Source organism: Melanostigma gelatinosum, assembly GCF_949748355.1.
Source record: "Melanostigma gelatinosum genome assembly, chromosome: 21".
Taxonomy (NCBI): Eukaryota; Metazoa; Chordata; class Actinopteri; order Perciformes; family Zoarcidae; genus Melanostigma; species Melanostigma gelatinosum.
This window is the reverse complement of record NC_136654.1, coordinates 18,547,533-18,563,971: the sequence shown is the minus strand read 5'-3', so window position 1 is coordinate 18,563,971 and position 16,439 is coordinate 18,547,533. Positions and strand designations below refer to the sequence as shown.

General features: G+C 41.8%; 1 protein-coding gene across 1 annotated transcript in view; it reads right to left on the bottom strand.

Annotated features, from left to right (window-relative positions):
- Positions 1-225: 225 nt before the first annotated feature.
- Positions 226-16,439, bottom strand: part of adamts14 (ADAM metallopeptidase with thrombospondin type 1 motif, 14) — a 36,549-nt gene continuing 20,335 nt past the window's right edge. The window contains exons 5-22 of the mRNA XM_079293247.1: positions 16,197-16,280; positions 14,872-15,019; positions 12,499-12,604; positions 10,074-10,217; positions 9,761-9,893; positions 9,243-9,356; positions 8,915-9,063; positions 7,987-8,159; positions 7,638-7,771; positions 7,204-7,327; positions 5,929-6,009; positions 4,693-4,856; positions 4,436-4,601; positions 4,021-4,153; positions 3,653-3,860; positions 2,997-3,126; positions 2,389-2,496; positions 226-2,299 (exon numbers count right to left, since the gene is read on the bottom strand). Of these exons, the coding sequence (XP_079149373.1) occupies positions 1,734-2,299; positions 2,389-2,496; positions 2,997-3,126; positions 3,653-3,860; positions 4,021-4,153; positions 4,436-4,601; positions 4,693-4,856; positions 5,929-6,009; positions 7,204-7,327; positions 7,638-7,771; positions 7,987-8,159; positions 8,915-9,063; positions 9,243-9,356; positions 9,761-9,893; positions 10,074-10,217; positions 12,499-12,604; positions 14,872-15,019; positions 16,197-16,280 (2,865 nt within the window). The 3' untranslated portion in view covers positions 226-1,733. The remainder of the gene's footprint in view (positions 2,300-2,388; positions 2,497-2,996; positions 3,127-3,652; positions 3,861-4,020; positions 4,154-4,435; positions 4,602-4,692; positions 4,857-5,928; positions 6,010-7,203; positions 7,328-7,637; positions 7,772-7,986; positions 8,160-8,914; positions 9,064-9,242; positions 9,357-9,760; positions 9,894-10,073; positions 10,218-12,498; positions 12,605-14,871; positions 15,020-16,196; positions 16,281-16,439) is intronic.

Below are 16,439 nucleotides of genomic sequence, written 5' to 3'. Positions count from 1 at the left end.
CTAACTGAAGGACAACTGTACAAAATGAATGAAGTCCTTGAATGTGCCTATTTTGCCTGTTTTGAATACCACAGCAAAACATAACAGGTGGCTGCTCTCAACTCAAATACAGTAAATCTACATGCCTAAAGTCAGTCAACCACAAAATGGAAGTCAAGCAAGAAGAAGCTGAATAAAACAAGAATAAATGGAGGAAAGAAAACAACAAGAATCTCTGTTCTTTCAAACTTGTTTTACTTTGTTCTCCATACCACTTAAAAATTCAATAAATATTAACATTTAAAGCTTTCATTACGTATATACAAGAACTATACAATAAACATAATGATGTTATGAACTGCAATGCAGGAATGATGTAACAGTATGACCAACCACAGTCTGTAGACTTACAGCATCGCCTGCATTTTTAACATTGCAACATACTTTCCTCTCAATTCCTGGTTGTTAATTTCTTTTCATAACTTTAAATTTACACTATATACATTATTATCTGAAAAATACATCAGTTACAAAAACATAATGACTTTTTTTTTTTTCCTCAAATCTTTTTTTTTTTTTAAGCGTCAGGTGAGTGTCATCCACAAAGGCAGACGGATTGCATGCTACAGTGGGGTTGGCCTGTAGACAGTCATGATTTTTTAACAGTGACGATAATCACTGGTACGTTGGTTTGGGAACAAACAACAAAAAAGAGCACCGGGGACAGAGAAGCTATGAGGCTATGAGGTGATGTCTACGGAGTCTGGAGTGTGCCACTGGAAGAATTATTGACTTAACAAGTGTCTTATTATAATCAATTAAATACATCTTAAAAGTCAGGCTAATTGCTTCTCCTTACGTCTAGTCATAATGCTCAGTTCGCTCCATCGTTAATGCACAATTATGAGAGTGGTGTCGATCTGCTGCCACCCTCTGCTGAGCCATGAGTGTCTGGTACTGCTCTGTGGGCTGGAAGTTATTTCGGTGTTAGTTGCCACAACGTTTACACATCTTGAAATGTGAGAGCTGTCTATAAATTAGAGCAATCATCAAATGGAAACTGGACAGTACATTATGAGTGACAAATACAGAAGCTGCTACATACAAGCTTTAAAAAATAGATTTTTGCAATTTTATTTAAAAATTCTACGAATTCTTGAAACAGAATTAGAAATCAAAATGATCAATCTGTCAATTTACTTCGCGTTATTTAATTCATCATTAAAACTAACAAATTAATAACTTAGCAATATATGAATTAATTGTAATTTAACACTGGCAGGGTCTACAACTGTTCTGGCACACTCTCGTCTCCATATCTGACACGTGCACCTCCAAAACCATGGCCTTTGACCTCTCCTCGCATGTTCACAATACAAGTTCAATAGTAGTTCTAATGCACTTGAGAAAACAGGATTACACAACTGTACACAGATAAAAACATGAATGTAGCAATGCAGTCATCACATTTTGAACACGCCTTGAAGTCGTTTTAGTTTACAGCACCAACTTTTTTTTGTCTTCCGTTTCATATTTGAAGCACAGAGGGCAGAGCGACGCTGCGCACAGATCACTGGAGTTTTGATGAGGTAACCAACGCTGGTCTGGTCTAAATTCACTGGCATGGAAAAAAACAACAATCTTTGCAAAAAGAGAAAGACAATATCTGCAGCAAGTCTATCAGATGCTGCGAAGAGAAAGCTGATGTATGAGACCGTCACACTGAGCAGCACGTTCACAACATTGCTCACTGTTCATTGCTGAGCTGACAGGGTTCTGTGACTCGAGTCCCTCTCGGATCCTAAATTGTCCCTTCTTGACCTGGCAGCGACTGGGCCGAAAGTGCTGTTTGGACTGTGCTCTTTAGAGGCACCTCCACCGGAGTCTGCTGAGGGCCGTGGACGCCCTGGAGGTAGAAGAGGCCCTGGGTCTGAGTCTCCTTTCCCAGCTGTGAGGAGGGAGTCGCTGGTCGGACCCTGGGGCAGAGCAGCACCTGTGGATGGCGAGGCTTCGGCAGCGGCGGCGGTGGTTGGCACCGGGGCGGTAGAGCGAAGCCGCCTGACGATAGCTTTAGTGGTTTGCGGTGTGCTCTGGGTCGTAGCGGGTAGAGGAGCCTTGGGTAATGCATGGTGAGAAGGAACGGAGGTGTCAGGTTCAACTGAGGCCACTTGGGTGTTTTGGAGGTCAGGAGGATGTGTGCCGAGGTTTTCCTTCTTGTTGCAAGACTCGCAGCAAAGCTTATTATATCCAGGGATGGAACAATATCGGGCAAGAACCTCCATTTGACAGAAAATGGATTTATCCCCAAGACATGGCTCATCTAGTGATAAGAGGGGAGAGGACATCACCAAGGGGATTCAAATGAAAGATTTGTTCATTTTGATCAAACAGAATTACATATTGACCTACTTGAAGAGATTTTGTGGACAGGGTTTTCAGGAGCCCTTTGGTGCACTGCTTCGTCTTTTATTGTGGAGTTTTCCATTATTCCAACGGTGAGAGGAAACCCTGGCTGTCCTGTGGAGGACAAAATGAGGCAAAGAAATATTCCTAAATGAGACATGAAACAGCAGCCACGAAAGCCAAGAAAAGCTCTTGACAACCTCTTGCTGCTTTAAGAAAACAGAGCCGTCTTTTTGGAAACCTGTAGTCAAGCTTGGTACGGCACAACCTCGACATCTTTGTCAATTTTCCACTGTTCCAGGACACAGAAACACATTGCTGGCTCTAACATCTTTTAACAGGAAGCTAAATGAATCAAACTTGAAAAACGTAGTCAATCACATAATGTTTGTGTAGCTGGCATCCCAAGGCGAATATGACTTAATATGGTTGATGCAGTAGACGCCGACCACCCACAAGTTCTTCATAAGAAAATATGGATTTCTGCATCCATAGAAACAAGGAAATGACTTGATCAGGCCGAGGCAGTTTCTCCAGCAGTGGTTGTAAGACAGGAATCAAACTGGTAAATTGATGAATATTGTTCCCTAATTACAAGTATATTTGGATCTTACCTGGACAAGAAATTAGTTTGCAAATGAGGACTGTTTCCGGCTTCTCGCCCTCACATTCTCCGATGGTGTTGTCACTGGCCTTGCAAACCACCTGCCTTTGCTGAATCCCTTCGCCACAGGTCACTGAGCACTGTGACACACACACACACACACACACACACACACACACACACATAGACACAAACAACTTAACTTGAGATGAGGCAATGATTCATGACACTGTCACAGCTCTTGACAACCACACTCAGAGTCGACCACATACACAAATTAAATCTTGATACATGCAATTTAGAAATTGTGCCGTTATAAGAACTCAAATTTGCCGATCATGTCCCCAGGTAAGCTGGAAATGGGAAATGGTAAAACTGCAAAATGGATTTAATTGCAAAAGGTGATTTAAAAAATCTGGTTTGCCAAAAATAATAAGGCCTTAATGGACCAAGGTTAATCAGCATAATACATTGGAAATTTGCAAAGGTGTTACTTTACCAGTCTTCTGTTGACTGAAACAACAGTTTTAAGGGGGCAAGATATACTTAGTAAGAACTATGGCTACGTAATAATTAGTTTGTTTAATTATATATTATGCCTAAATTGCCACTTTGTAACCTTAGAAGTGTGAACTTAAAAAGAGCGAATGCAGCTTGCTAACTCACCTGAGACCACGCCCCTGTCCTCCACTGGGCGGGGCATGTGGTGTGGTTACAGGCCCTCCTCGTCTCCAGCCGATCCTCGGCGCAGTGTTTGCTGTGGATGGGCCTGTTGGTGCCGTTGTGGAGCGCCTGCATGCACTGCACCACCCTGGTCTGGTAGCCGAGCTTCCCGCAGGTCTTACTGCAGGGACTCCACTCTTCCACCACCCACCTGTCAGCACAGCAGGCTCTTTTGAAAAAAGGTTTCTTGCCACACGGCAATTACTCACATTCTATTTCAGGGTGGACATATGGAGCTGAAGCCATGACTACCACTTTTAATGCTACTCTAGCTGTTTAAATAATGACATCTTTAGCTGGAGGGCACTTACGTGGGCTGGCTGCACTCTTGGACATTGCAGCGTTTGCGGATGGGTTTGGGCTTTTTGCTGGTTTCACAAAAGTTTCGATGTACCAAACGGCTGTCACTCTTCCTCCTGCATCCATATTTAGTGTACTGTATGCCTGAAAGATGGAAAGTGTACAGTCTTAATCGTCCAGCAAGATTATACAGACATATATCAGAATCTGACATCTTAAATACCAATAATTGGTATTATTATCAAACCTGTTGTCAATTAACTTTCTATGAATAACTCAGTGACTTTGTCCACTGTTGACCAATAATAACATGTTGAAAAAAACACCAGAATATCGTCATTATTGCAGTTTTCTCGGCACACGCCAGGTAACAATGTGCAGCTTTAATTGCTTTGTTATACATATATGTACCGTACACTCACTGACCTCCCCCGCAGGGTTTGGAGCACTGAGACCAGCTCTTCAGTGCCCACTCGTATGTGTCTAGTTCAGCCAGAAGGACATTGTTGTTGGTAATAAGCGGCAACAGGTCCTCGTGTATGATATACTTATATGTCAGGCTTATCTTTGTGTCTTCTTCCTGGGGAATGACCTGCAACAAAGCGAAGTTAATTAGAAAAAACAATGAAACTCAGCAAAAAGGCAAAAGTAAAGAGTGGTGATCCTGTTCAAGTAACACTCACCAGCACTACAATGCCTTCATGCAGAGGACCCGTCGTTTTCAGGATCTCCTTCGCACCATCGAGAGAATACTCCCACTGTAAACCATTCTCGATGAAGGTCTTTGTTTCAGCGTCTTCACTTTTTGCATTCAGTATAAAGTTCCCAGTAACTTGATTCTTCACAGCTGTCAGTAACGAGCAAAAAAAAGTTACGCCTGTGGTGGGCACATCATGTAAGTTTTTAGCTAAAATCTAAAAAATGTCACAGAAATTCTTGACGAACCCCCCCCCCCGCCAAACAACCTCGAAGATTTTCCTTTAAGCAGGGAACGGGCCAGTGTGTATTTTGAGATGTTTTGCGCTGTGGCTAGCCGACGGTAATTACTCCAAGTTGTGTGTCATCTCTTCTTCCCATGAGCTAATACAATCCAGAGAGGAAATGAGTGGAGTAAAGAGGAGAGGAAGGGTTTGGACTGGATGCCACCGTGAAAACCTTTTAGCGGACCGGTCTCATTACTTATGACATATTGTTTTCTACAGCAAATTGCATTTAAAGATAAAGCATTTGCAGAAACAGAAACAGTTTTTGTATGCTTCAGGGATTCGATTAACAACAACTGCAAAAGTGTCAAATTCAGATGTGAAAACACAGGTGGTGTCAATAGAAACTTACTCTTGCACCAATGTGGATAGAAGGGCGAGTGATTTTCACAACATTTTAGAGTAAAACAGACAATTCTGTGGAACAGAAACACAAACACCACAGGGGGGCATCCCTTCTGGCTCCACATATTGTATGTTAATTTATGTATGGCCTTATATTCTGGCATTCGGTTTAATCTCTTAAAGGAATACTCAACTAAAAATCTACCTCTTGAGTGTCAAATATGCTCTTTATCATGATTTTAATCCACTGTGTTGGAGTGGTGACAGAAATCTCTTTTCCAAGGAAACCCTGGTCAGATATCTCAAACAACAAACTGTTTATATGTTTTTGTGATTTGGTGAACTGAACCTTTTAACGTTCTTCTTTATTGAGCACAGAAGTTGAGTTTGGGGACCCTGTGCTCTGGTCTGTACCAGGCAATGAGGTTATACAGCTGTTCTTACGAGGTAAAAGACGCAGCAATTACAATCATGTGATGTGGTCATAAACACAAAAAAATACTGCTCTTATCCACAAACCAACTCTGTTGCTAGGCACCGATAGCATCGTGTGTTTTTTCACGGTTGGAAAAAGATGTGTGACACACTCACCAATTATATGAGGGGACGTGTCATTCTCCTCGATAACAATGTGGCGGGCTCCTATTGGGATGTCGAACATTTTCAGCATTCCTAACAAGACAAAGAGACACGGAACAGTTCAGCTGGGAGCAGGAGCTCATTCTGGGCTGTAATAGCAGCCAATTATTTATGAATCCAGACAGAAGGTTTTGCTCCTTTGTTTTGGTTACTGGCTGTGTGGTCAAACATAGATGAAAGGGAATATGGGTTGAAGGCCTCTGGATTAGTTATTTTCATCTTACTAGGTAACTGGAACTGACTAATAACTGTAGAAATTTCTGGAATTCGTCCAGTATTGAGCGAGAGTGCTCTAGACACCAGCAGCAATGTAATAGATAGATAGATAGATAGATAGATAGATATAAACTTTATTCATCCCCAAGGGGAAAATATAACGTATGGAATGCACAATATATACAGTACAATAAAATAACAGAGCAGATATTGAATTGAAGGAATAGATTCACAAAAAATAAGCTAAATTAGAATAGAATCGAAAATAGAAATGCACAGTATATACCATGAATATATAATTAGAATATATGATAGAATATTAGAATAATATAGAATATGTAATCTATTGGGGCAAGCTGGCACCACCATTTACGTCCACTAAAAAGTGCTTCTTTTTGCCATGACAGGCTAGGATTGATATAAATGTCTGACATTTGGGAAAGAGTCGAGCTCAAGTAGAAGGCAAATTCTGAAATCTTGCAAGATGACACACAGCGTGAACGGCTGGGCAGAGTTTAACGCGTTGGAGTACAGAAAGCTTGGCTTAGCGTTATTTAAAAGATCTTCAATGTCATGGCTGAATATTTAAATTATTCTGACAATGCAGATGAGGTCTTAGAATTCGATGGCCGCTCAACCGGGTCAAGGAAAAGGTGAGAATACGTTTTATTTCTCTGTAGGGTCCTTTCCATAACGCTGCCAGATATTTATAATAACCAGCCGAGCCTGAGTCGGTGGCAGAAAACAAGCTTTTGGCGAACACAACGTGACATCAACACTGCTCACTTTCCCTCGCAGCTTGTTTTTGCAGCGCTATCCCTCAATACTGGACAACTTCAACAATTGTTGCCACCATTAGTTACTTAGACGCAGAAACATGGAATGAATAAACATGGGAAAATAGCATCGAGGTTGGAAAAATACCAAAGTTACCCTTTATATTATGTCATCTCGTAAAATAAGCGGTGTTGCTGATTTCAGCACTGGCCTGCCCACGCAGCCGATAATTACCATTCTTTTTAGGCGTCTTGGTGAGTGTCAGCTTCACGGTGCGACAGTGGGAGTTGTCCCCCTCACACACTCCACATTTGTCGTCTTGTTTGTAAGAGCCGACCTCCTTGTCGCAGCCTACGTGCTGTGAGGGGGAATAGCAAAGACAGTCAATCAAATCAGGGCAATGCTGCGCCTGACGTTAATGCAGGCTGAGGTTACTCCACTGGGAGAATGATGCCATGGGGAAAACGCTGCGCGCATCTGGTTCAGAGGTTTAACACGATGCATATTGGAAAGCCAAAACAAGGAGCGGTCGGTCTGCAACAATAAAAGTCTCAACTTTATGTCCAAGGTGAATACGGAGAGAAAATAATGTCTGTGTGTGTTTGTGTTAGGAAGAGTTAAGCAGATATTGAAAGTACAAACTGCATGTAGTTGTAGTTCAGACGTACCAGACACTCTCCTCGGGCGCACACGCTGAAGGGCTCTGAGTAGCTGCAGCGGGTCCCATCGTGCATCACCTGGTTCATGAACACCACCTCTCCAGTTTCCTTTGACTTGCAGCTCATCTCACATTTTCGGGCCTCTGAAAACCCAATTACACACACACACACACACACACCTTGGTTCATGCAAATATCTTCAGCAGGACACAGAGGAGCGATAACACCCACCTGAATCTAAATATGCGTGAGAGCAGTTCGCTCCTGCAAATCTGTCCTCTTGTTGCTTTTCCAGAAAAATTCAAAGAAAAACCTCTCAACGAGAGAGCCAGCTTTGCTCCGCTCTGTACACACTTACCATCTGGGTGCTCGTACGGTAGCCAGGTGTGCTTGATGTTTTTGTGGTATTTGTTGCTCCTCTGGACGCACTGCTGAGCACGGAAGTCCTCATAAGGGCCAGCACACTCCTCCGTGTTGCACATCTGGTAGTCAAAAGCAGAGCCGGGACAATCTCGACCCCCATAGGCAGGCCTGATAAATGACAAGAAGCATGATATTACCAAAGATCCAAAGAGTGTCCTTGTTGGTAGGAGGGTTTGAAGGAAAGCTGGATTTAAAAGCATCTGAACGCAATGAGATGGAACAAATTAAATGACACTGCAATTACCATTTTGATCCATTATCTGCTCTCTTATCTACTCGTGTGCCATATATTTTATAATGATTGATGCTTCTCCTTCCATATCCTTATGAGACACCTGCCTTTTTAGGAGGAGGTCAGGAGGGGCTGTGTTGGTTAGTGAATTTGGTTATTTTGAATTTTATAGGAAGCTGGAGACTGGATAAGAAAAACTGACATTTAAAAAAATGAAACGGTATTGTAATCGTACTAGAATGATAAGATGATTGAACAGGCCATCATCGATCAGAATAGTGAAAAATGCATCATAATAAATAAGTAAAACTAAGAAATGTGCTGTGAATGAAGTAAAAATGTCATCACGTGACACTTAATATAAACAGTGACATATTGGCAGAGGTATACATTCAGTAGCTCACGCTCTTGAACAATTTTAAGTCGCGTTTTTGTTTAAGCAAACTTAATCAAAGCCAGTGCTGGATTAAAAAACGGTCCCTTCTCTCCAGCTCTGCGTTCCCACTTTAAACGGCATGTCATCATCTGTTGGATGAACACACTGAGAGCACATTTAAACTGTTTCGCCACTGAAAGAGCAGATGATTTCGTTTCAGTGTGTTCTCTTTTCCTCGCCCGCCACAGCACTTACGGAGGGTTGTTGCACTGTCTGCTGCGGGAGCGAACTCCACCTCCACATGTTCTGGAGCAAGAGCTGAACTTTGACCAGGAGCCCCAACTCCCATCGTGGCCCTGAGGCTCCTGGCTGGATCTCCAAATGCAATGACCCTTGAAGCACCACTAAAAATATGACAAAGAAAGAAGTAAAGACAGAAAGAAAGGGAGGTAGAAAGATCCAGACGAATGACATTTGGAACCATTTCAGGCTTTTGGGTTTTCTCTCTACTTCTTTACTCCAGAGGGCTCAACGGTACAAAAACAAAGTTACAATTCAAAGCTGATTCGGAGAGATTTCCCACCTTTCCTGGTGCACACTCTGTTCCATCCACCGGAGGACCTTTTTTGGTTTTACAAAAGTACTGGTTGTCGGGATGACTGCACCACAGTTGCTTGCAAGGGTCGTATGTTCGGAACTAAATGAGAAAACAGCAATTTTGAGCTTCAGTTATTGTCTGTAAATGCCAACAGACTAATTCATTGAACTGTTTCATGCTGCATGTGGAAACTCCACCCTTACTGTAATTGCTATCACACTGGAATAAATCCAATTTGTGTTGTGAATTCCTGTGAGAGGCACATTCTTGAATTTCTATATGTGTCTCAATGTATTATTATCATGTGTAAACACACAACCAGTTGTCTTTATCTGTGTATATATTCTTTAATGGCACTGTATTATTATATCATGATCTCCTGCGCATAAACAGTTTTTCTGGTCATGTAGTAGTCATAGAAATACGGATTACTGCTTACTCGAGGGGATAGTTCAAATCAATGAATTAATATGTTGGGGATTACACAGGTGTGAAGGACTTACAGCGGTGCACATTTTATAGCCAACACCAAAATCAAAGCGGCACTGCTCGTCCATGGAATAATTTATCCCAGGGAGCTCAGGAAGCTTGGGCCACTTGTGTTCAAAGGGATCATCCAGCAGGCAGTCATAGGAGCTGAAGAAGAGATGAGAACAATAGTCACATACTGCATGTGGGATATTTGCAGAATAGACCACATGAGGAGATAGTTGTACAACAACAGCAACAAAAATCAATAACACACAAAAGATCTGCAGCCTACAACCAATATGTGTGGAACATTTGAAGTGATGGGGCGGGATTAACAGAACCTACTGGATGTATCGATTGAGCTCCTGCTTGCTGCAACGTGACCAGTGATAACGGTGGAAAGCTGCTTGGACAAGCGGCGCCATGATGCTGCCCATACTGGTCTCATCTGCACAACGATTCCCCTGGCCGTCGTGCTCCATGCCGAGCCTGATGTGAGAAAAATCGTTTATTGAGCAGGAGGAGAGTGAGAAATATGGGAGAAATAAAGGCCGAGAGACAAACTCAAATACTTTTTGAGTACTGATCAAAATGTGTGAATGCAATATTGTCTGTAAAGTATTGAAAGTTGGCTTCACTCTAAAAACAATGACATTGTAATCATTTAAATATTTTCTCTTTGATAAAATAACGTGTTTAAATCTTACTGGCCATGTATTTTTTGAACATACGGACCAAAATCCCCAAGAACGTGCTTCAGCTGTCCACAGACACTGATTACAGAAATCCCCAATGAGAAAACGCACTGAGTTTATGAAGCTGGCGGAGCAGGATGCTGCTGGCAAATGTCTTGTATTTGCACTGACAATCAACTGAAATGCCACGAGGAGTTCATGAAATAACATCCTGCAATATTTCATGATTAATTCCGGTGGGAACTGACAACACATGAATTCTCAAAGTTCGGTTTAAAGAGCACATTACACAGATATTCAGTGATGCCTCAGAAATGTATCACTGGGGAGCAACCTGCTAGTTGCCAACTAGACAAGCCAATGCATTGGCAGAAATGATTACGATAATAACATGTTACATTTTGTCTTCTTTTTCTTTAGTAACATTTCTTCTTATTTTATTTTCTTGTTTTGTGTTGTTGGGGTTCTTTGACTTTGTATATATGAACCTTTGAAGTGCCGTGAACAAACTGAAGCTACATTTCGAGGAGAAAGCAAAAACATTTAAGTAGACTAGATGCCCTATTTGTCAAATAGAAAGTGTCTGAAGCTGCCTGCTTTTTTCGCTACAGTATTTGTAAGGATGTGAACCTTGTCTTAAATGTCTCTCAAATCTATTGATGGCTGGTGTGAAAGCTTTGCTTGGAGTGAGGACCTCCACACCAAACCTGAGCTGTTTATTAGAGGCAGCATTTCAATCAGTATAGGCTTTAGTAAGAGAAAAACAGGCCATGTTCTTATGCAAGATGAAGATTGGCTGGGTAAAATGTATTAATACATTATGACTGCTGTAAAGAGACGCTTGTAAAAAAAAACACGGAAACACTGTACAATGTTCTCTGTTAACTGTATAACTAAATGTATTTAGTGATTGTTTTTAATCTATTTTGTAGGCTATAAAATGTCCAGTGTCTCTTAATCATCTTCAGTCTTTTTTTATATACTTGTACTAACTACAGTGTTGCCGTCGTCCAGTTTGAACGTGATGCATTCAATCAGTGAGTTAGTCCAAAGATGAAGGGGTCGGTGACCTTTTTTTCTGTTCTTTTGTGCGATGTGGCAGTCTATTAAGTCTGGCCACTTGTTCGATGTTGGTGCCGCAGCGGGTTCACAGACATTAGTTCATTACTCTTTAGAGGAGAGAGGAAGTCTGTGTGAAACGGACCGGTACTTAAAGGAGGATGTCGTATGTGTACAGGTTGTAAAGCCCTCTCAGGAAAATTTATGATTTTGGGCTGTACAAAATAAATTGTATTGAATTGAATTAAACATGATAACTCTGGCTTGTGGACACAGGCAGAGGCTGCTAATGAGTTCAAAATCAGCCGACCCACACTTACAGTACACTACACTAGTAATATTCTAAAAGTAGTGTAAACAACATACACTCAGTGACCCCTTTATTGTGTACACCTGTACAATCTAATGTAATCCAATACAACAGCCCTGCTTTAATATGACATCTATCTTCATGAAGCTCACAACGTTTTTGGCGACACTGTCAAACATGTAAATTAGTTCATCATTCGGGTCACATTAAAGGTGTTTGTACATTATATTGAGGGGTGTTTCCTGTTTTTTGTCCTTTCTATTTCCATAGATGAGTGGGTAACAACATTAGAAAGACCAGTCAATATAATGCAGTCCAGTACAACACCACTAACTTACCTGAATGTCAAAATATATAATTGAATTAACACCTCTGTTACAGTGACAAAAAAGCATTAAAGGGCCAACAGGTGTGTTGGACTGCATTAGAATATACAGGTGTACCTTATAAAGTATACAAGACATTGACACATTTATTTCGTGGGTTGTTTTTCTAATAGCAAAGCTGAAGAAGCGTATCTTGCTTGGCTGAGTACCTGCATGCACGCGCAGAGGCAAACATAATTGTTAAGACAGCGAAGCCCCATTAAAGGTTCTACACCTTTGATTGCCGACTACAGTTAGCATGCGAAGCTATCAGCTTGATTGGATGCAGTAAGATCCTGCGAGACGGCTGCTGGTCCTCTCGTCGTCACGCTATTACTCACACGTGGCCGGTTTCATGAGCGACCACAAAGGCGGAGGAGAAGCCGTCCTCGTGGTTCAGGGTGCAGCTCCTCAGTGGGTGGCACATCCCTGTAACTGGAGCGTAACCTGAGCGACAGAAAAGACCACACAGCCCTAATAATCAAGCACCAGGATGAAGGTTGTCACATTGTCATGCAAGGCTGAAGATCATGGTAGAAAATCAGAGCTATATAAGATGTGATTGCAGTCCTTGTGATGGTCTCTCACTCTGGAGCTAAGTGCATAAGTACTTGTTAAAGAACAGGCTGTGACGATTACTTTGAATGTCTCTTTCAATGATGAACGTGTCTGTATGTGTGCACCGCTATTGACTGCGATTAGGCAGTAACATTCTCAAAATAGTATCAACAAACCCTTTAAGTTGAACTAAATGGAGTCACTAAAGGGAAATATCTGTACAATGCAGGGCAACAGTGTCAGTAATGTTTTCAGTAAGTCTGCATTCAGAGCCAGATGCCATTCATTGATATGAAAGTATATCTTTCGCCAAATTTAATACTGAAGCCTTGACGGCAATATAAAAAAAAAACACCTTAAAAGCAACTTGCTGAGTGCTAATGGACAGCAGATACTACAGAGAGTTTAAGCAGGTTGTGGGGAGGTGAAGGCTTGGATATTGAGCATCTCCTCACTTTACAAAAAGAAAGACCCGAAGTAAACATGAAGCTCGGAAACCTGTCATCATTACCCAGTTCACGTCTGCTCCGGCATCACAACATTTCACACAGTGTTTACCAGACCTTGAAGCAAAGCACAAACATTAAACATAACTCGATCAAGAGGTGTGCAGTGAATAGCGCGTTTTTGGTTTGGTTCAGAAGCACTCTCGTCCGCTTTTGGCGGCTTGCAGATAATTTCCATGCTTTCCTGACCATCAGAAGACCTTTTTTTTTTGGCATGCAGGTAAAAAGCAGAGAATGCAGCAGACAGACAAGCCGGTGATGAAGAGTCTTAAAAAAGCATCAAAAAGGTTATTTTGGTGGTGTTGCAGCAAGTCAGTTACAGCAGAGTTCTTTTCTTTGTCTTTTTGCTACAGTGTGAACATGATGATGTTCATTATGGCCAGTTTTTGATCCAGATGATGGTTCTTTTCATAAATGTCAAAAAAATGTCAAATAAATTCGCGAAACATGAAAGCAGTTGTGGAGCGTGACCTTTTATCTGAAAGGCAGATAAGAGGAATTCGTGAGAATGCAGATTACATTCCCATGAAGGGAGGCTGAGGCTTTGCACATTGAAGCGAAAAGGTGCAGCAGCGGCAGCAACTAGGGGTCAAAAATGTGTTCCTCACTGCTGATGTCATGAGTGAGGAGAGAGGCGGTCTCTGTCACATGCTCGATAAACTCAAACACTGAACACACTGCCTGAAAATGTAATCTGCGGCCAGGAGAGCGGATCAAAAACACTCAAAATCATTCACAAGATTTGATTGCAGGGTATTTGTAAATGCGGCAAACAAAGAATCCTCCAGTTCATTCGCTTCTCAGCTGCTCCACAAACTGAATGGATTTCTTTTGTTCTTCTATTTATCCCACAGCATCTGTATTTGGATCTAGAATCTACCATCTCACAGTTAAGCTTTGACAAGAGAGTGTGATGTCGGCGTGTGACCCTGAGACACGGCACCGGGTCCAGCCCAGCGCAGTGCAGGGCGCCAGAGAAACTGGACTTGTTATGAACACAACGCAACGGCAGCTATAGCAACATCCAGAGGTGCGACAAGCAAACCAGGTCGTCTCGGGTTGTCCTCTAAACATGACACGTGTGCTTCAGAAAGTTAAAAATATCCACAGGTCAATGCAAGATATTGAACTTGAGCACAGAGGATGTTTGTTCATTCTGGACTAAGTTTCGCTGAAAGTTAGGAGGCTCGCTTCAACGTTTGTTTTTGTTTTGAAGGGCTGAAAAGAAAAAAATACAGCATGAGACATATGCTGAACCGACAGAACATGTATGGTGTAAAACTCCTCCCAATCATTGCATACATGTGTTATTAGGATTGAGTGGACGGGTTAGAAACAACAGTTTAAATAAATAACTAACAAACATTTCTGTTTTTTCTCTACATGCCAAAAACCTTCTTGAACAATATCAGTCTAAATTTTCAAATCAAGGGTGGCGAAAATGTCGAGTCAGCAAGGTGTTGGAAAGCTACTTTTTTTTTCCCCGTGAGGTCAAATTGGGTTCGTAACCTCAGCGGCAGCCTCCGCTTTTACGTTTTCATTGACCTTACCTGGGCAAGACTCGAAGCCAAACCCATTTGTGAATGGAAGCAGATATCAGCACTCAGTCTGCACAGTCCTCGATCGAGAAAAATACAGTACCTTGCATACCTGCGGGACCAAAATCTTGCCTTGTGAGGAAGATGGCATGATCGTGGTACTCGGCGTGGTCGGGGTCGCGGCGCTGCTGCGTGTTGGCCCATCGACACACCTGCTCCAGGCTGCGGGATGGGTTGCCGCGCTCGATCAGGCTTATGGACTGTTAAAAAACAAAAAAAACAGCATAAACGTTTTATCACTCAAAATGTGAACTGAAATGGTAATAGCTCAGCTCATCGATTCAGTAAAGCAGTGTTTCCCAAACTCGTGTCTGGGGTCCCACTTTTTAAAAATGACAAATCATAACAACACAATTCACAATAGGCCTTATCTGTAAAGAAGAGCCTGACCTGACGTTCCAGAACATTTTTACTTCTATTTCCGCATCACATTAAACACAACAATACCGTTTGAAAAACATAAAAAGACAATAGTTTTTGTCCCCCCCCCCCCTCAATCTGGCATTGAACTCCAACTGCAGAGGACTCAGTCGAGGATGAAATAGTGTGGTGACTGACTACAACACAGCTCACACCAGAAGGTACATGCAGATGGACAGGCATTTGTCTTTCTTCTCGCAGTGTGTGCTGGTGACACATTCAACACATTCAAGCTCATCTAATTGGTGCTGTGTAAACAGCATATCTCTGCTTTGGCAACCAGACACAAGAAGTAACATGCAAATTGCTCAGCCTCCAGGCAGCATCAGTCACTTATGAAGATCAAAAGGCTGTCTGACACCATGCACATCATTTACAGGATAACTATACCTCCTTACTACATCATTTGCAGCCTGCTAACATCCGAATACATGAAAAGTGGCAAAAACAAATGAATCCACGCATATAGTGTGTTTTGACTTTGATTACCAGCAAACTAAGACATGGATGAATTTGTTTTCAGTATGTTTGTGATCTGCATTGGTGTACGTCAGCCCCCGCTGTCATGCACGACTCAACTTCTCACCTCAGGTTTATTTAACAGCTCTTTGTCACTGAGTTGAAATGTGTTTTTTTAGCATCATCTTTGGTGTAAGATGTTACGGCTGCTGTTTTTTTGGAAAACAGTGGAAACAGGGGAGACAAGCTTGGCAAAATGAAGATACCATTCAATTATTTGTCTTTCTTGTTTTGATACCATTTCCTCCTGAAGGCAGTAACAGCAATGTAATATAATAACTTGTGTTAGCAATCAACAGGGCTACAAACAGCAATCTTTTTCTTTTAAAATATGTCTCGGAACAAAGCCACAGATGCACAAGAAGTCTTGCCTCGGAAAGCTGTTTGAAAATATATTTGCACATATAAAAGATAAAAGCAATGTGTGACATAGCTCACCTGTCGGTACCCGACCATTATCATGCGGACGAGGACAACATTGATGTTGGTTCCCAAAGATTCGTCATGGTAGATTTCATCAACCTGAAAGGAAAGGAAACATTACGTGTCACTGATCTAAGGGATGAAAGAAACACAACGATGAGGGAAGGTGACTCAGAGGTTGATGTGATTAGTCAATACTACTCGGACTACAAATTAAAACTAGATCATTCTTCAAATGCTGGAATAACGCTGCGTCTA